The 20331-nt window shown below is 35.2% G+C and overlaps 1 protein-coding gene across 1 annotated transcript in view; it reads right to left on the bottom strand.

The window, feature by feature from the left end:
• Positions 1–20331, bottom strand: part of MED14 (mediator complex subunit 14) — a 69758-nt gene that overhangs the window by 36945 nt on the left and 12482 nt on the right. Inside the window, exons 4-15 of the mRNA XM_043994478.1 lie at positions 19305–19478; positions 18393–18522; positions 16050–16178; positions 14414–14521; positions 13453–13585; positions 12437–12587; positions 11100–11211; positions 7851–7976; positions 6493–6571; positions 3326–3485; positions 1889–2083; positions 1395–1529 (exon numbers count right to left, since the gene is read on the bottom strand). Of these exons, the coding sequence (XP_043850413.1) occupies positions 1395–1529; positions 1889–2083; positions 3326–3485; positions 6493–6571; positions 7851–7976; positions 11100–11211; positions 12437–12587; positions 13453–13585; positions 14414–14521; positions 16050–16178; positions 18393–18522; positions 19305–19478 (1632 nt within the window). The remainder of the gene's footprint in view (positions 1–1394; positions 1530–1888; positions 2084–3325; positions 3486–6492; positions 6572–7850; positions 7977–11099; positions 11212–12436; positions 12588–13452; positions 13586–14413; positions 14522–16049; positions 16179–18392; positions 18523–19304; positions 19479–20331) is intronic.

The raw sequence follows: 20331 nt of genomic DNA, 5'->3' as shown, positions 1-20331 counted from the left end.
TGACTTCCTCAGGCTCACACAGCTAGTGAGAATCTGAGGTCAGATTTGAACCCAGGAAGATGAATCTTCCTGATTCCAGGACCAGCACGCTACCATCAACCTAGCTGCTTCTATCTTAGCACTAAGTTAAACACTGACACCACAGGGATGGGACTTGTGATAAGAGAAAAGTAGGCAGCTTTGGCTAAGTTAAAAGGCAGAATGAGGGAACTGGGTGCTGGGAAAGAAAGGTGCCGAGATATAGGGACAGCTTCAGTGAAAAACTTTACCCACTTTGCTTTAGGTCCCATATAGGGAAGTTCCTGTAAATTAAGAAAAATTACCTTATATATCACGCGTCAATTCACATTGCTAATTCAACTAACTGCATGAAAAGATACAGAAGCACACACCCAGATCAGCTAAAAATGTTGCTGCATTCCCTTCAGCAGCTTGAAGAGAACATAGTTCCAGGTCCTAGGCCTTGGCTACAAGTGCTCCAAAAACTCCAGTCACCCTCACCACAATCTAACAGCAACAATGACTTGTTAGTCCTGCATTTTGAAGCTTTCAGTGTTTCTTCTACTTCCTTCAGTTTTACTCCTGCTGGATAGAATGCCAATATTCCTAGGAATATATTTTTTTTCTGAATCATAGGATCATAGCTTTAGCGCTGAAAGGGACCTTAGAGGTTATCAAGTCTGGCCCCCTCGTTTTACAGATGAGGAAACTGAGGTACAGAGAGGTTAAATGATTTACCCAGGGTTACATAACTACAAAAAGGCAGCATTAGAATACAGGTCTCCCTGACTCCAAGTCCAGCACTCTATCCCCTACACCATGCTGATTTCACCCACTACAAGAAAATCTGTGTGCTACCATTTCCCATAATCAAAAATAAGTAGGGGCAGCTAGATGGTGCAGTGGATAGAGCACTGGCCTTGGAGTCAGGAGTACCTGAGTTCAAATCTGGCCTCAGACACTTAACACTTACTAGCTGTGTGACTCTGGTCAAGTCACTTAACCCCAATTGCCTCACTAAAAAACAAAAAACAAAAAAACAAAAACAAAAATAAGAAACCTGGTCAAGAGGATACAATTAAAACTGTTATCATTAAAATTCAAATGTCTTCAGCTAGCAAGAATGTTGGGTCATCTATTAAGGATCTGGTCTCACACATATAAGCAATGGTAAGGTGATAAGCAAAATATGCCAGGAGTCTAAACATTTGCTTTTGATGATGTCCCAAGAATCACACACATCCTCTAAAACTTGATATAATTTCATAACAAAAGAACAAAAAAAGGATTTACAAACATTTCAGTTTCCTTAGAGGGAACCACTTAACCTTGAAAAGACTACCTAAAGTAGAGAAGGGGAAAAGATAACAAACCAAACTGTTAAAAATCCTTACCTCCATACGAAGTCCTATAAATGGCATATTCGTGTCACATACAGCTACAAAGTGAGCTAGAACTTTATTGAAGGCACACATTTCTCCTGATTGTTTGGGTTTCTTCGGCTCTACAGGGTTTGGGTCACCAGATAACTAAAATTGAAGTAAAGAGTACAAAATAAATAAAAGTTCTTTTGATATAACTGCTTTAAGGCAATTTTTTAAAGTTACTACATCACAGTTCAATTTTAAAAGACATTTGTTACAAAATATTTAGAATGACACACATGACAACAGTGTCTATCAAATTGGCTTCTGGCTTCTCAATGTGTCATAAAATCCAAATAGTTAAAAAAAATGCACCTTTTTTATTTAAACCAAACTTCTGTTTATCCCTCATAAATTCCAGGTAATTCTTTCAAAGGTTGGGGTTGGTTACTTCCACGAAAACATCTAAAGCGACAAGTTCCCGACAAGGCCAAACAAATTCAAGGATCACTGGTCTCCCTTACCTTGCGCTTGACACCTGCTCTTACTTGTTTCCCAGCTTTTGGGTCCAGCAGCCGCTCTTCAATGTTAGTTTTGAATTGCTGTAGTAACAAGGCTGTGGCTGGACTCTCATCTCCTTCTGCAGAACTCACAGAGAGAAAATGATACTTGTACTCCAGCTCTGTGGGGTTGCTAGGAACTTCGAACATTTCCACCACCTAAACATTAATAAATAAAATCTCAGACCCAGAAAATTAAATAGTAACAATTAAAACAATTTATGGAATGAAGCATTTTTCTTACTCCTCTCCTAATTTGAAATGCAATTTCAAGTGGTGCTGTGAAATAAAAATCCAATGCAGAATTCTATGTAAGGACTAGTCAATCATTTCAAAACGAATATTCCTTTCTGATACACAAAAATGCATGTAACTAAATCTGTCAGAATTGAAATCCAGCAAATGGGGAGAGAAAAGCAAAAATACGTAAAATCTAACAAAGTTAGGAGAAAATACCAATATATACTAAATGCAAGAAGTCTTCGAGATGCTGACACACTGACAACAGATAAAATACTATGTCACACAAGCACTGCTAATTTCTAATTCTTACTCCCTCACCCTAAGAAAAATTTAAAGAAGGGTCACCTTAGTGGTTGTAAAATCAATTCCACTGGAGAAGACCCCTTGCATTGCAGAGGCTTTTCTGGCAAAAGCTATACCTATGTATCTGACCAATTTTAGCTCAATAAAGAATTCAGAGTATTAACACTTTTATTTATTTATTTTTTGTGGGGTGAGGCAACTGAGGTTGCCCAGGGTCACACAGCTAGACTTTGTTTCTAATAAATGTGTCTAATTTAGGTGATCAATCTGGAGAACAGTACTAGTGTTCCAATATACAGTATTGTGTTATTTTTTAAAATATGCTATCACTAATAAAGTCCAATGCTTTAAAAAAAGAAAAAGAAAAACCATCTTTTCATTCCATTTAGTGTGTGAGCAGATAAACAAAATGCAAAAGCCTTAGGTATACTGCTGAGAGGAGAATCGTTATATTTTAAGCCTAATGTCCTTAAAAATTAAAAAATATGCTAACTGAAATTTTAAAAAATATTTTAGATGTATATTAAACAATTTAAGATCTTTTAAAAGCCAGAAATAAGAACACAGGAGGATTCGACTCCACATTAAAAAGAAAACAGGATCAATGTCCAATTAATCATGGTATACTGTATTTAAAATGCTGTATTATCCAAGGCTGGTCATCAAGTGAATTTTTTCAGTCTCCGCAACTAAAGAAAATAACCTCTTAAGGGACAACAGGGCTTCCTTTGCACAAAAGTAATATCTACACAAACAAAATCATGGTTCTCTTAAAGTAATAAAGAAGCCAGGGAAATGACAGACTTAATGAACCCTAAAAAGGATTTATCAGAGAAGTTCCATTTGGTTACTTACAATGTAATACTGTGGGAGACGAGTGAGTTTGATAAACAGTTTATTCTTCGAAAGATTTCCAACAGGATGAGTTGAATAATTAGAAAGCTGCAAAGTTTCACTGCACATTATAGGGAGATGTTTTATGGATTGCTTGCAACGTTGCTGTCCAAGCCAAAATCTTAATTAAAAAACAAAAATAAAACACCAAGTAATTATTAGAGAAACAGACTATTCTGGTTAACCTGTTATGACTGATTAAGACTACAAATTCAGTTTTATTACAAGCAACCAATCAAATAAATTAATGTAAATTTCACATGTTAGAAATGGCTAACAGCTTGAATAGAGTTTGCAGCTCAAGTGTTGCTAGTAGCTCACAGCTCAAAGAATCCAAGCAGGCAGCAGAGTGTGGTTGAAGGCTTCTTTATTCATCTTCAAAGATGGGCATTCTTCTGAATATGCCAGAGAGTACACTGAAGTGAGTTCCCTCACCTCTATTTATACCCCTCTCAAGGGTCCCTCTGGACCAATCACATTATAGTTCCCATTTATATACAGCATTACAAAAACAACCAATCACAGCATATAGTACCAACCTCCCGCATAGGGTAACTAAGGAGCAATCAGATTCTATCAGTCAGCCAATCAGACTGCCCTGTTAACAACCAATCAGATTGCACCGGTCGACCAGTCAGATTTCGGCACTAGGCCTTATTAACCTTATTCTGGGCAAGAATGTCCCCATTCCTCACTAGAACAGTGCTGTGTTAACACACATAAACATACATAACTTGTCAAGAAACAACATTTAAGTCGGGGTTTAAACATCTGGGTCACGTGGGTATCACCTGAGGCACCTCAAGGTGAACTCTGAGCTTAGCTTGGCTCCCATAAAACCCAGGCCTCGTTCCAGGCCCTGCTCGGGCCTAAGGCCCAGGAGCCTCGGCTCCTCAGGGCCTCGTATGCTAAGCCAAAATCTTAAATTAAAAAACAAAAAAACAAAAAACCTCCCTGCTGGGAGGTTTGGGCAACAAAACGGTAGGGCCTGAAACCAGACTCACTCTCTGCCTTTGGGGCTCTGAGAAGAGTCCAAATATAGTCTTTTCTCTCACACAGAATCACTAAAAGCATACATAAAGAGGAGAAAACTCTCAAATGGTTTATATTCTCTACTCAATTTTGGTTTAGACAAGCTTTAAATAAGAGAAATGGATTACGGAGTTATAAGACAGTGCAAAAGATTATTAAGAAAAGTTCACAGAATTTCTTTTAGAAATTAGAACAGCAAAACAAACCTCTTAAGAGAGGGATTCTTAACCTGGGGTCTGGGAACTTTAAAAAATACTGACAACTATATTTCAACAAAATTGGTTTCTTTGTAATATTTCATATTTTATTTAATGCATTTAAACATATTATTCTGAGGAGTCCATGGGCTTTGCCAGACTGCCAAAGGGGTCCACAACATCTAATTCAATCATGTATTCCCTAAAGAACTTAAAAAATGATGCAAAGGATATATTTGTATGTGTGTACATAAAGGAACTCATATATAATAATTCTTGACATTGTCAAGAAGCTATTTCATATAAATGATTTTCCAAGTAACTGAAATTTATCCCTCAGGATAACAACGTCTGATTTTCACTATTTTGAATAGGAATCTTTCTTAAAATACTGCCTTCTTAAAAAAGAAAATATTGACTTGATTTTGTTTTTCTTAATGACAAATGCTCATTGTGAGCACCAATTATTATACTCACTTTAAAAGGGGATTTTTGCCCCTTACATATAAAATTACCTAAACTATTAGTGCTTTTTGAATTTGGTACACTGTTCTCACTTCTTGCTATGCTGATATATTCTTCTATAATTTGCCTTTATCATCTGTTATTTTCTCAGAAATCAGGCAAATAAACAGTAAGGGTCTCTCCAATACGTAAAAAGCATGAGCTGATTCACAGATTTTGTGACATCTGCTCTGGCTGATCATACTTTCCTAACCCCACTGTAAAAAAACTTAACAAGAAAAACCTAAAAACTTTCCATCTCGTGACTGTTTCACACAGTTGACATTGCCACATTGAGGCTTTCCAGAAATGTTTTAAATGTGCTGCAGTTTTACTTATTCATTATTCAAAAAGAAAAGCAGTTGGTCAAAATTTATAGAGAATAATATTAAACCAGTGGAGAAAAACAATAGTAATGACCCCCTTCCCTCCCAAAACAATGACATCTGCACAATGGCAACAAAAATATCAATTTTGTTCATAAAAGTTTTCTTCAGACAGAGCAAATAGCACAGTATTTACAAAAGCAAAACTGTAGGGCATGGGGAAGAGGGCGAAGCCAAAAAAGGAGTACAATGAAGTCTTTCCACCATCCTCAGCATAAATACTACAGAATTCCCTTTCACTACAATTCTTTTCATACTTAACTCATAACTGAGTTCCTTTTAAGAAAGAGTCCAAGATGAAAGTGCCTTAAATAAATTTCCTCTTTGAAGTGTGATTTCAGCACATTTGTATCAAGATTAACTTTAATAACATTTTGACTAAAAAAGCTGGCTTTTCCACACAGTGAAATTTTGTTTTGAATGAACATCTCACAAATGATCACTTATCCACAGCACATTTCTGCCCAGCAACTGCTCAATGTGATGGATTCTTATCATCTACCTCTTCTGAATTCACTGAATGTTCCCAGATACTATCCATGGTACAAATTCACATGCAGTTATTTCTGGAAGAACAGGCTCTGCTACTTGACTGATTGGTTAAAATACAACTTATCAAAATCCTAAGATGAGATTTTTCCCCAATAATGTGAAAAATGTGAGATTTTAGCTAAATTTGTCTCTTACAAGGGAAAGATCTTGTTACCAATGATCAAATCAAGTTAACAATATATTGAAAAAATGTTGAAAACTACCTTTACAGGTAACTGGAAAAAATAAAATAAATGTTTGTTACAAAAAAAAATCAAAAATATAATGAAAATAGATATATTCATATACAACCCTCATTTAAAAAAACACACAAACCTTTCTAATCAACTTCAACAGCATATTTCCAAGCAATTAGATTGAACTGAATGAAGGGAAAAGAATGCTAAAAAGCAACATATCAAGTTAAAGCTATTTCTCATTTGTCTTAAAAAACAAAACAAAACCAAAAAAACCTTACTTGAGTTGTTGAATCCAAGGGATGATTCTTTTCATATCATCATTCACAGATTTCTCTATGTCATCCAGAGTTGCCTGGTCTAAAAGTATTAAGCTTTTCATTAGTTGCTTAAATGAACAAAATCTTTTATACATAAAGCTTTCAAAGAATGAAGTAAATAGATTTTTTTTTTACAAAGTCTTATTTTTGAGTCACAAATAGAAGCTCAAATAAACATTAAGCAATAATCACAGAGTTATATGACCACATGTCATAGAATATGTGTCTAATTTTTGCCCAAAACTAAATAAAGTTCTAGCCACACTGATTTGGAGTCAGCAAGGTAGTTCTTCCCCAGGCTACTCCTGGAATAGCAATAGGCACAGTAATGAAAGGAAACAATGGTGGAAAGCTTACCTCTCGGTAAAACTAAACTTAAATAAACAAATCCAAAATTAATGAAATAAATAATTTGAATGAATTACTAATAAATAAAAATTTAAATAAACTTAAAATTAATTTTGGGGGAAATCTTTTCAAGGAAATGTTAATGTATTAAATATATTAACTATCATATACAATATTTTGAAAATTAGCAATAACACATCATTTTCAAAATTTGAGATAAGTGAATCCTGAATAACAAAACAACATATATGCATCATTCAAACTGGGGCATAAAATAATTAACATCTATAAATAAGAATAAAATGTTATCTTTTTAATAACACCAGTGTCAGAAAGCACATCATGTTATATGTAAACTGTTATAACAAGTTTTTAATTCAATAAACTTACTCTGTTTGGAGGATATAATTTGATCTGTTTGTTATATTACAAAGATGTTAAGGTTAAAGACTACAAAGCTAAAACCTATTTTATATAGAAGGGGAAAAGCAAGCAACAAATTCATCATTTTTTGGGCAAAACTTCAATTCCTAATATTAGTTTGGTGATTTTATTCATCGATCACAGATAGTTTCATATTAAAATGCCATAGAGCTTGGTTTAGTTATAAAATAAGGCTTCTGTAATTTCAGTACAATTTCCCTCTTTAAAAATCATCAATAGCTCATAGGCAGGACCTATTAAGTAAACAATTAGCTTCTCATTTTGAAGCATAAACACTAAGCAAAATATAAACTTTTAGGATATTTCAATAACCCTGAAATACTACAAATATGGCAGTGACATATTATTGGAAGCAATGGCTCCTATAAAACTTAAAGGTTGTTCTTTCTGCCGTAGTATCATACCCTTTCACTGCTGCTACTTGTCTCAACACCAAATACCTGGGAAAATAGACATATCTTTTATATTTGAATAGACATGGGTTAAACAACTATACAGTAAGTAGGTGTAATATTTTATTAACCTACCAAGTCCATAAAGCATCAGTTGGAACATTCCAGAATGCAAGTCCACAAAAATATGTAGACATTCTGAGCGGCTACAGGGCTCCAAGATAGGAATGACGAGAGTTGGAAGTGCAGTCTCTATGAATGCTAAACAGTCAAAGGTTAGAATTTATATCTTGCTATATGTTCTTTTATTTTATTTTTAAATTTTTTTTGTGGGGCAATGGGGGTTAGGTGACTTGCCCAGGGTCACACAGCTAGTAAGCGTCAAGTGTCTGAGGCCAGATTTGAACTCAGGTCCTCCTGAATCCAGGGCTGGTGCTTTATCCACTGCACCACCTAGCTGACCCTCACTATATGTTCTTAAAGTTCAACTCTAAAATCAAAACATAAGTCAGCTAGATGTCCATGATGCACGACCAAGACAAAGCAAGCAGTTTTGTTAAATCTGGGATACTACATTATAAATAGGAAGAATGAAATTTTCAAGTAGAGATTAATGTACTAGTCTTAAAATCTACATTAAAATTAAACTATAGAAAGGGAAAGAATGTCTTTTGTAGGAACTGAATACTCCTAATACCTCAATAGTGAGCCTTCTGGGCCCTACTTAATAACTCACTTAGTGGTTACAATAACAGTAATTTTTAAAAGATGTCTCTCTTTCAGGTCACATCTCTCCATTCCAACCCTCACCTTACAAAGGGAAGAATGGAGAAGAGATATTTAGGAAAATCTAAACACTTTAATTTATGGACTAAAGTTTTATAATGCCATTCTCAAGGAAATAATGCCCATATATTAAGACATAATATAAAAACTAAACTATCAAAAGCTACTGGATGCAGTAGCTTCTTTAATTTGACTTCGAAAAGTCAAATTAAAAACCCACCACCCTTTCATTTTAAATACACTTAAATTTAAATGTATACTTCATTTTAAAGTCACAGATGAGACTGGAATATAGGCAGTAGCTATACATATATCCAAGAGCTAAGGATTTACCCAATCTCATTCAAAGTGTTTCTAAAAAGCTCAATTAACTTTTCCCTAAATCCCTAATCAGACAGAGCAGAAATTCAGAGACATTAGCAGGAAGGAGATGCAAACCAAGGGCTAGCCTGCCCAAGATATTATGAAAGTCATTAAGATATTATAGGCAAAAGATATAAAACGACAAGACCTCTAGAGCTATGGTACAGTGGAAAGAAAACTGGTCTCAGGAGAATCTAGTTCTAGTCCCGGTTGTGCCACTAATTAATCAACTATATGATGATGGGCAAGTTCGGTACTTCTCTATGCTTCAAAGATCAGAGAACTTAAGCTGGAAGCAACCTCAGAGGTCATCTCATAAAACCACAATTTCTCAGAAAAGCAAAGTGAAGCCCAGGGACATTAAATGACTTGCCCAAAATGATACACATCAGAGGTGGGATATGAACCAAGGTCCATTGACTCTAGAGCCCACTGGACTGTAGGCCCTCAGAAAGAGATAGAATATCTGCTACCTACCTCACAGGGGGTCTGTGAGGATAAAATGGCCAGACTGTAGCTGCCCTATTAGATTTTTTTTTAATTAATAAAGTATTTTTTTCCCTATTACATGTAAAATAGTTCTCAACTTTTGTTTATACAAGCTTTGCCCTATTAGATTTTAAGCTTCTTGAGGGTAACAATAATTATTTGCATACAGTAGGCATTTAATAAATGTTTACCAAATTGAAAAAAGATAATGTATATGAAATACTTTGAAATATGTAGTGTTGTTCATAATTCAAAATACTACTTATCTTATTATTATTCCTCATTCCTATTATCAGAAGCAAACACCAAAATCTCATTAAGTTAAAAAATGTTGACAGTACAGACACAGGTGGGAATGTAGTTTCCTTCCAGGTTAACTAGGACAAAAGGATTTATTAAGTAAATTAATGGGTGATAGGACTTCAGAAGAAGCATCTGATGTAAGAAATTAAATAAAATCTTTCCCAATCATCAGATCGCAGACTGAGAATTGTAAAGGACATTAGCTCACCTAGTTCATCTCTCCTCATTTTACAGTTGAGAAAACTGAGACCCAGAGAGGTTACTAGAGGTAAGATTTAAATCCAGGTCCTCTGAGATATAAATCCAGTATTTCTTCCAAAATATCAGGCAGCCTCCCGTTCTCAATTATATTTAATTTAGCAAGCATTTATTAAGTACCTACTACATAAAAGGCACTGTCCTGGGCACTAAGGTACAAAGACAGAAAGGAAATAGTTCCTGTCCTTAAGAACCTAACATTCTACTTGGGGATACAACATACAAAAAAGTAAACAGAAAATAATATAAGATGAGAGGGAGCACTAATAATCAAAAGGATCAGAAAAGGCTTCCTAAAGAAAGTTGAACATGAGCTTAGTCTTGAAGGAAGCTAAGGATTCTATTTTGTGTTATTATATGTAATTGAAAGCAATAAAACTAAATTCATTTTATAATAAATTAGATATTACAAACTCAAGACAAGCTTCCTCCACTTATCTAAATTCATCGTCCTTTAAAAATCTAATGGGGCAGCTAGATGGCGCTGTGGATAAAGCACTGGTCCTGGATTCTGGATGACGTTAGTTCAAATCCTACCTCAGACACTTTTAACACTTACTAGCTGTGTGACTCTGGGCAAGTCACTTAACCCTCACTGTGTCCCTTCCTCCCCCCTCCCCCTCCCATCTAATGAAAAACATTCATAGCTCTAATTCAAATATATGACACACACTGTGCTAAGGGGCACACAAAGATTATCAAGGCATGGTCCCTATCCTTGAAACTCATAGAGTTAATCTGCCAGCTTACTGATATTTAAACAGGTCTGTGTTGTAATAGTCTACAGCATGGTTCAGGGTCAAATCCCCACGCTGATCCAGCTGGGCAGGGTGACCCCAGCAAAATCATTTAATCTCTCAAGTTCTCTAAGCAACTCTCCAAGATTAGATGTTGCAGAGAAGGTACCAAGCTGCCCTGGTCCAGGGAGTATCCTTTTCTAGAGGCTCCCTTTGCCAATGAATACCAAATAATACCAAAAAAAAATACCAAAAAAAAAAAATAATACCAAAATAATACCAAAAAAAAAAAAACCACCCAGAATTTCTACTTAAAAAGCCCAAACTCTTGAAAATAAACTATTATGTACAAATGATCAAGTAAGTGAAGTCACATTTTAATGTAAAGCTTTCATATGGAAAGGACTTATTTCAAAAGAATAAGTAAGCATTAATAAAAAGAACATACAATTTTCATTGGCATTGAAACCTTTAAGAATGGACTTCAGTTCCTGGAGTTTCTGATGAGATCTTGCATGTACACTATCAATTAAGAGTTTTTCTATTGATAAGTGATCGATCTGCAGAAATAAGAAAAATACATCTCTATAAGTTTCTGTTAACGAAAGAACTTAAGCTCAAATTAAGAGAATTTAAAACATTAAAGTTGATTAACAACGTACACCTTTATTTTAAAACCTTACAACCATCTGGAAATAAGTACATTTGATAGATAGTATTATATATAGAGTTCCTTGAGAATGTTTTAAAGAAGCAAATTAATCAATTTTAAAAAGAATTTAAATATACCTTATATGAAAAGGCTAAGTTAATTTGCAAATTAGGTCAATTTAGGAATTATACCAAAAACTTTATAACATGTTCAGTTATAGAAAATAATAAAAAGATAAACTTGTATAGTTTGCAGAATATCAACGTGAAGAGGTTTCAAGTTCCAGCTCTGCTCTCGTGAATGATAACAGTAAATCACCTTTTCAAACCTTAGTTTTCTCATTTGTAAAGTGGGGATACTAATCTTTACATTAAATTTGTACTAGAATTTGCATCTGCTGCCTCACTGTGGCTTGGAAACAGCTGTAGGTTTCTACAGGTTATTCTAGGGAAATAAGTCCCCTCCCTGCTAAAAGTTTAGCAACCAATTTCGCCAAAACATGAAGAATCTGGTTACAACTACTTTCCATGTCTCAATTAAATAGGTAAGTGGCCACAGAGACAAAATCCCAGAGGAGTAAAATACTGAATACTGTACTCTATAGCCTATGACTCCCAGGACACTTGGCAGGACACAATGTGATAGTAGAGTGCCTTTTAAGTCATGTTTGGTCCGGATCTGTGATTTCATCTTTGTAAGGAACTCCCTGGGAGGAAACTGCCCCAACCAATGAAGATCAGTGACTGTCAGCAGTCTGCACCTCCTGAGACATTAAGTGACATTACAGGGGGGACGTGAAACCAAGTCTTTCTAATTCCAAGACTAGCCATGTACTGTATTCTGTGACTCCTCTTTTATCTTTTTAAACCATAAAACCTTTCTTAAAATGGCACTTTCTCCCTGGCACTGCTATTATACATGTCTCACCCCTTCTAGGCTGCAAACTTCTTGAGAACTAAAAAGACCACTTCTCATTTTTGGATTCCCAATGTCTTTCACATAGTCAGCATGTAGCAAGTTTCCTAAATGGCTTTATGGAAGGTATGTTGAAGAGTTTTTGATAATGGCTAATGTGCTAAAAATAAGTTAAATTATATTCATTTCACAAATATCTGTTACAGATAGGCACTTACCTTCATGGCTCTTTCAACTAATTTGGAGTCAGAAGCTGGCAAAGGAGGATCATGAAAAATCTGTAAAGGTTTGGAGACATCATTCTCATCAATTTTGATCGTGACCTTGTGAACAGAGGCAATCCCTGTTTTTCTCCCAAGAACCTGTTGGCTTAACAGAAAACCAAAGTGTTAAGTGTGTTAATTTAATGGTAGTTCTGAGAAACAAACCTTCAATATTACAGTGCATTTTTAGAAATTGTATTTCATTTAACTTTGTATTTGCATGACACTTTAGGATAGCATGGAGGTAAAATTTAAAGTACACAAAAAATTAACTTTTTTGTGTATATCTGTTATCAGTTTTCATCCTTTTACAATAAAAGGCTAATATCAGTCATATATTATGATGAAGGCTGCAAGGCTAGTGACTTTGATGCTTGATTGATGCTTATTTCAAAATCCTAAAAAAGGAAAACTATATTACCACACAACCTTCTGAGAAAGCAGTTTTAGAGAATGTCAACATTTCAAATGTACATATACAACAATCCATTTTAATTATGTGTTTGTAAAAGGTACATAGGGTGTCCCAAAAGTCTTAATGCAGTTTTAAGCAATTAAAAAGAACTAAAGACTATTAAGCCATTAAAGCTCAAAGCTGCACTAAGTTTTTTGGGACAACCTGTATTTAAAAATAGGAAAACTCAGCAGGCTAACAAAATTATTTGACAAGTTTCTTGAAATAAATTGAAAATTGAAATAAAATAGACCCCTTCTTTTAGGAATCCAGCTTGAGTCAGAAGAGAATTATTTTGTTGTTCAAATTTTTGAGAAATATGAACAAACCAAATATGATCAAGTAGAAACATTTATACATTGCAGCAGGATCTCAGTCACAGGATAATGAGCTGGAAGAGATCCAAATGTCACTTAATGATGAGGACTGTACTTTGAATAACCATCTAACAAAAATAAGAAGCAGAAAAATGTGATTTAAGTAATAGCAAAATGCAACTGGAAACAATTTTACTTACTTCCAAACTGTGAGTGAGAGGCACTTCCCAGCATGATACTTCTCCACTTGAACAAGATCACCCCAACGTTCACGAATTAGCATTAGAGTTTGTGAATGTAATACTTCTAATTGAAGTGATAAGCAGAAAGAATCTGATAAACAAAGTTAAGAACATAAGCAACATTTCTCTTGTTCAAAAATAATTGGCTACTTGTTCCAATCAAGTAGAAGTAAACCTGATTTTAAAACCAACACTGGACAGAAAAGTTGCCTAGAAAACAAATTTTTACTTCCTGAATCATGCCATTTCATTGATTTACATTACAGAATTAGAGAAGAGCAAGCTTGGGACTACTTTTGGCCCTGTAACTAAAAAAAGTACATAAATGTCTAGTAATGGAGTCAGTCCTCCCCAAAATCTAAAAAATCAGGTATACAAAGTAAAAATAAATTTACTGCTATTACAAAAAAATGTTATAAAATGTAAATATAACAGCAGAAAGCACATTCTCTTGAGAGCTAGATCTCTAAGAAAGATTCACTCTTTTACATTTGTCTGACTTTCTATCAAATTGGCAATTTTGTTCTCCATTCTGTCAGGAAAAGACTGACACCATCTTTCCCACCTTTTCAAAAGTTTGAGAAATTAGACAAATTAATTTCAATATAACTTTAAATAGCAATAAGTCAACCACCCCCTTATAAAAATGTTAGAATTTCCATTTTTATGCTATAAAAATGTATATAAATTTATGCATTATAGAGACCCACTAATACTACTTATTATTCTCCATTAGTAGCTTTTTTTTTACATCTGTCAAGTCAGTATAATCCTAGTTTAAAAGTAGAATTTCAGTATGTTTTATTATAAAAAAACAACAATCAGTAAATAGCCTACTACACTTAATAATTAAGAGCAAAAAGGAAAAGGGAATAAGAAAGCCATATCTGGAACTACCACCCTATTTTCAAAAGGATACGTAGGCAATTGTACATGTCCTGAAGAGGCTTCTCATCAGCAAAGAGCCTAGACTGGACCAACTGATGAATAAAGCTGATCTGCATACTATGTACCAAAGCTCGACCATCTGTGTTAGGAAGAGAAAACGAGAAGACCAAATTAATCACAATTTTACATATCATGGAAACTCAAAAACATGTTTTTACAAGTATGTGATAAAAAAAGAGGCTAGAAAGTTGGCCTTAGAAGATTTGATACATACTAGATAAGCAATACTGGGCAAGTCACTTAAACACTCATGGCTCTCAGCAACTTTATAAATAAGCTGCAGGGAATTATGTGTAGTGAATAATCTGACTTAATATAGAGGGAATTTCGTCAACAGAGTTCCTTATACCAATAGTCACAGGATTGTAGTCTCTACCCTCTACCCTATGTGATAAAATTAAATAGGCACTAGACACAGAAATAAATGCTAAATGAAATGAAATAAAGTGAATAGAAATGCAGTCTATTGTCAGTGGAAACCAGAACACTACACCTCAAGAAAGACGAAAACCTACATATATCTTCTTACTAGATTTAAATCACTGAGTTAATTATGAAAAAAAAAGTTAATTATGATACTTTTCAAAAATGTTTATCATTCCATAGGCCATATTTCTATGAAAAGTGATGACAATGTAGTTTGGTAGATAGAAAGCCAGCATTGGAGCTTGGAAGACCTGGGTCCAAGTCCTACTTCTGATAGGTATTGAAATATGTTCATGGGTAAGTCACAACCTAAGTGACCCAAACAACTCTCTATGATTAAGTTACTGACCTGCCGACATGAAAAAATTAAAAGTCACTGATCTGCAAACATGAAAATTAAAGGTCCAGATTTTTAAAAAGGGAGAGGAGGATTTTTTTTTATGTGTAATAGGAATTTGTTTCTTAATTTATCAACCTCACTGGACCAAAACCTGACTCGTGGAATAATAATGTAAAGAGAAGGTCAGTGCCATTTCTCCTAGTTGAGAGATTACTGAGTTAACCAAGACCTGATCCCATAGGATGTGAAAATTTACTTACAACCTTAAACATTCCTCAGATAAGGAGCCAGAGGAAGACTCTCAACTGTCCCTGACCCCTTAGTGACATGTAAATCTTGCCCCTCAATCACCCTATTTGTGAACCTCCTAAATGTAGTTTAAGCTATAATCTAACTTTGCTTAAAGATTTTATCTGACAAAGTCTGTTTCCTTAGGGGAGTATGAGATTATGACTGCTTAAAAAAATCTGTTCGACTTTTATGCCACTGGTAGAAATATGTTATTATGAATCTACCTTTTCTTTAAGTCATAATCTAGGAGGAATATACAAGATTGCAATCATGTTAAAGAATTATTTCTGTCACTCTGAAGTAATTCTGTCTAAATGAAGCTTGGTTAAAATCCGAATGATGATTCAAGTGTTCTCTAAAGCCTACACTTCGGCTTAAGCATAAGAATAAAACCCAGGTTTTTACCTCTATAATTTCTGCATTGTGATGAATATATTTTGGAAACAGTCATCTACTACATGAACTCAGAGACAGTAGACGTTTCTCCCATAACAAAAGGATACAAAAATGATTAAATACTTTAACAGAAGAACAACTTTTCTGGTTTTACCTCCAGTCTCCTTATCCTCAACCAGAATCTCCAATTTGAGAAGACGCCAAGGGACATCAGGATCATCTCCCATCACTGTTAAGGTGGCTTCAAACTCTCCTTCCACTCGAAACTTTACCCGACCATTTGCTGGATAGTTTTACCACAATTTAAGAAAAGTAAAAGAAAAAAATTATCTTTAGCTTGTTAACTATTCTAAACTTTTATTTTCCACAGTTTAGGTAAGAGAATTTTTCTTCTGAGAGCTGTTTAAAAAGAATCCACGTCATGCTAATGCTACTTATTTGAGCTAGTTTTTAAATCAAGTACATGTGTACGTGTGAGAAGTGGCCAGTTTCTGCTCTTAGGTGATCATGAAGAGATAAAACCAGATGTTCTAGTAGTACTAAACAATATTTACTAGGTAATCAGTGACTAAGAAGCTGAGTAGACACCTGAGAAAAAATTTTACTAAACGAATTTGTTCTAACAGTAGTAAAGAGGTAAGACAAAGAAACAAAGTAGGTAATTTCCTGCCTAAACTGTGGTTCTAGTAGTTATATATTTTTCATCCACTTAACGTATTTATGTTTCCAAACCAAATTTAAAACTAGCTTTAGTAAGGGTTTATATTTCTGTGATTTGATTAGTAATTCCAAATGTCTATAATACAAACTAGAAGTCCAAAAATTTAAATCTCAAAACCAGCACAATAGAACATGCAATTTATTTATGCAAAAACTGATTAAGGGTTTATCAAAGGTCAGTAAGCTAAAACTGAAAAGAGAAAAATGAAAGGCATACTGATCAAGTCTGTAGCTTACAATTATTCACATATCAGAGCCTCAATTAAGCAAACAAGGAACTAACAATTAATAAGGTCTTACTATGTGCCAAGTACATGCTAACTGCTAAGGACACAAAGAAAGGCAAAAACATACAACTAGTCTCTGCCCTCAGGGAGCATGAGACAATACAATATAAATAGGCCCATGCTAACTGTTTTATGCTCCTTTGTCTCATCTCCTGAATTCCACTACAAAGGTCAATGGGCAGGGACTCTTATCTTACACTTATTTCTGTTGCACCCTTCGTGCACAAATCTGACCATGTTACAACCTACTTGATAAATTTCAGTGACTCCCTATTTCCTCTGGGATCAAATATAAAATTCCTCTATTTGGCATTTAAAGTTCTTCTCAACCTGGCTCCCATCCTACCTTTTCCAGCCTTTTCCCACATAATTCCCCTCCATGTACTCCACAGTTCAGCCATATTGGCTAACTTGTTCCTCACCCATACTGTCACCTTTTTGCACTTGATATCTCCTCCATGACAGAAATGTTCTCGGGGGCGGCTAGGTGGCGCAGTGGATAAAGCACTGGCCCTGGATTCAGGAGTTCCTGAGTTCAAATCCGGCCTCAGACACTTGACACTTACTGGCTGTGTGACCCTGGGCAAGTCACTTAACCCCCATTGCCCCACCAAAAAAAAAAAAAAAAAAAGAAATGTTCTCCCTACTCACCTCCATCTCTTGGATCAACTGGTTTTCTCAAAGACAGTTAGTTCAAGAGCTTCTTACACTACTCCCCATCGTCCCCCTGCCCCCAGCTTCAAGTTTGGTTCCCCTCCTAGGTCACTAAGTATCTGCTTTCTTGGTTTAGCTGCGTTATGTGTCATCTCCTCCACCTTAAGGGCAGGTACTGCTACAATTCTGCCTATATATCCCCAGCATCTAGCAAAGGCCTGAAATATTTGAGGTACTGGATGGCCTAGCAATGTGCTACTTCTCTGGGATTCCCGGTAGATCCCAATTTTATGTACTCAATAAGTATTTGTTTATTGATAAAAAACAAGAAAAAAGAATGCTTTTTCTACCCAAGTCTCCCATGTTCTCATTCTTCTTTTTCTCCTGTCCTATGTAAAAGTACCATATATGGGGGCGGCTCGGTGGCGGAGTGGATTAAGCACCGGCCCTGGATTCAGGAGTACCTGAATTCAAATCCGGCCTCAGACACTTGACACTTACTAGCTGTGTGACCCTGGGCAAGTCACTTAACCCCCATTGCCCCACAAAAACAAACAAACAAAAAAGTACCATATATGTACTATATACTTTTCTCCTGTACTTCAATCTCTTTTTCTCATCACCCCTTCACAATTCTCTACTTCTTTCAAAGTGGGAAGGAAGTCTTAAATGGCTACTTCAGGCTGGAACAGATAACTAATATGGTTGTAATTTTATAAATTGTACTTAAGTACATGAAATGTATATTGATACTTTAAATACTTCAAAATCATTCTGGGGGGAAAAAGACATCATTTGAACAAAACTATTCTTTAAGAGAACCTTCGGATCCATACCCACTGTAAGATTTGCCAGCTGAGGAGGGAGGTCTGTAGTTACTAGTCGATGTCTAAGAATCTGGTTCAGCTGATGCAGTGTGGTCTGTTTCTCAGTCTTGGTAATAGGATCAGGAGGAATGATTTTATCCTAAAAAGATATGTTTAAAAGCCGTATTTAGAAAGACCCAAAGCAGGAGTTATTTTTTACATGCATCTAAGAAAACCCAACTATTTTCTTAATTTGAATTTTTTTTTAAACAAGACTAAACATTCACTTTACAGGTTTAACATTAGGAATAAGGATAGAAACTGGACTGATATCTTCATTCAGGTCAGGAACTTCCAGGTGAGGAAACTAATCAAAATGTAGATTAGTACCTTTCTCTGAAACTTAAGAATTTCAGAGAGTTGCTTATATAGTACTAAGGGTTTAAGGGATTGGCCCAAGGTCACATAGCCAGTATGTTTCAAGAGGGGAGACTTGAACCCAGGTCTTCTTGGCTGGCTCTATAAGTCAAAATGAGATACTCCATCTTATGATTTAGAACTTTAATGAAGTGCTCTAGATGAAGAAAAGCTATGTATAATTTTACCTACACAAGCCTTATCTTCTTATTCTATTCTTGAAAGTGAAGGTACTAGTTACATACTTTAACACAATACCTTCAAATGTTAATTCCCTTAGAGAAATCAATGACACATTTAGCTTATAGCATTTTCATTTTAAACATTTATTTTTCAGTCCAATGCTTGATTTCCTCACCTGCTTCCCAAAAGGCTCCAACACAAAATACAGATTTTTAGAGTACTTATAATATTTTAGTTCAATTGATTTAATGTAAAAATGTATTTGTAGGTGCAAAATAGAATAAAACCAAATAATAAACACTATGGAAAAAATTTTCAAAAACTACACTAAAAAACCCTTACCCTAATGCATGTTGGTAGACGTGGGTAAGACCCAGTGGTCAATACATCAATGGCATAAGGAATAGCAAAACTGGGTAGACGTGCATGGACCAAAGCATCTCTAGCCAACGATGCCAGACGATCAGCAGTGTCAACAAAGAGGATGGCTTGTTGATCTAAAAAACTTGATATCATCTTTAAAAGAAAGTACAAATATGTTAGACTTCTTAAACTATTTGGTCTTCATACCATTTACTCGTTCTTAAATTAAAGGTAAAATAAATGTAAACTTGAAATTAAAAATATTCCTAATGCAACAAAGCTTAAAGACAAAAAAGGAAAAATAGTTACTAGAAAAACCATTTAATACCCTTTTACCCGTACCCTTTTAAAATCTTTCCCACTTGGTTTCCCTTCCTTAACTACAAGTACAATAAAAGAATGCTAAATAAAATTTAGTCCTTTTACTCTCACATGCTGAGGAGATTAAAATATTTGCTAATACCATAAATAACACACTTTAAAAAACTTCACCTGTGATTTTTATCAGGGTAGGGAGCTCTTGGTAAAGAACTTCCTCTGACAATACAGAGTACTACCTTCTCTTCTTAGAGAGGTCTAGGGCACTGAGAAGTTAAATAACTTGCCCACAGTCCTACAGTCAGTACAGGAGAAGAGTTGGGACTAGAGCCCAAGTTTTCCTGACTTGGATGACACTTTCTGATCACCGCTCCCCCTGCTTTGCTATGGTTAGAAGATAGCAGTCAGGCCATAAGAGTCAGGAAGACATGGCTTCCAGTATCGGACACAAACTTTTAGTGCCTCACAACCCTCTAAGACGATAAAAGTTGTAGCATGTCTGCATTGGTGGTGGGATCTGCCACACAGGGAGTTCCCTATGTTGATCAAATTTGGCCCAACTCTCATGTATTTTCAGTTACAAGAGAACTTAAGGGATTGTGGGACTAGACTTAGGAGGAACAGCAAGGCCTGAGTTAAAAGAATACTATCCAACAGAAGTGATGACTGCAGCCACTGGAATGAACGA

Source organism: Dromiciops gliroides, chromosome 3 (genome assembly GCF_019393635.1).
Source record: "Dromiciops gliroides isolate mDroGli1 chromosome 3, mDroGli1.pri, whole genome shotgun sequence".
In the NCBI taxonomy this organism is placed as follows: domain Eukaryota; kingdom Metazoa; phylum Chordata; class Mammalia; order Microbiotheria; family Microbiotheriidae; genus Dromiciops; species Dromiciops gliroides.
The sequence above is the reverse complement of the archived record's forward strand: the minus strand, read 5'-3'. Positions and strand labels throughout refer to the sequence as shown.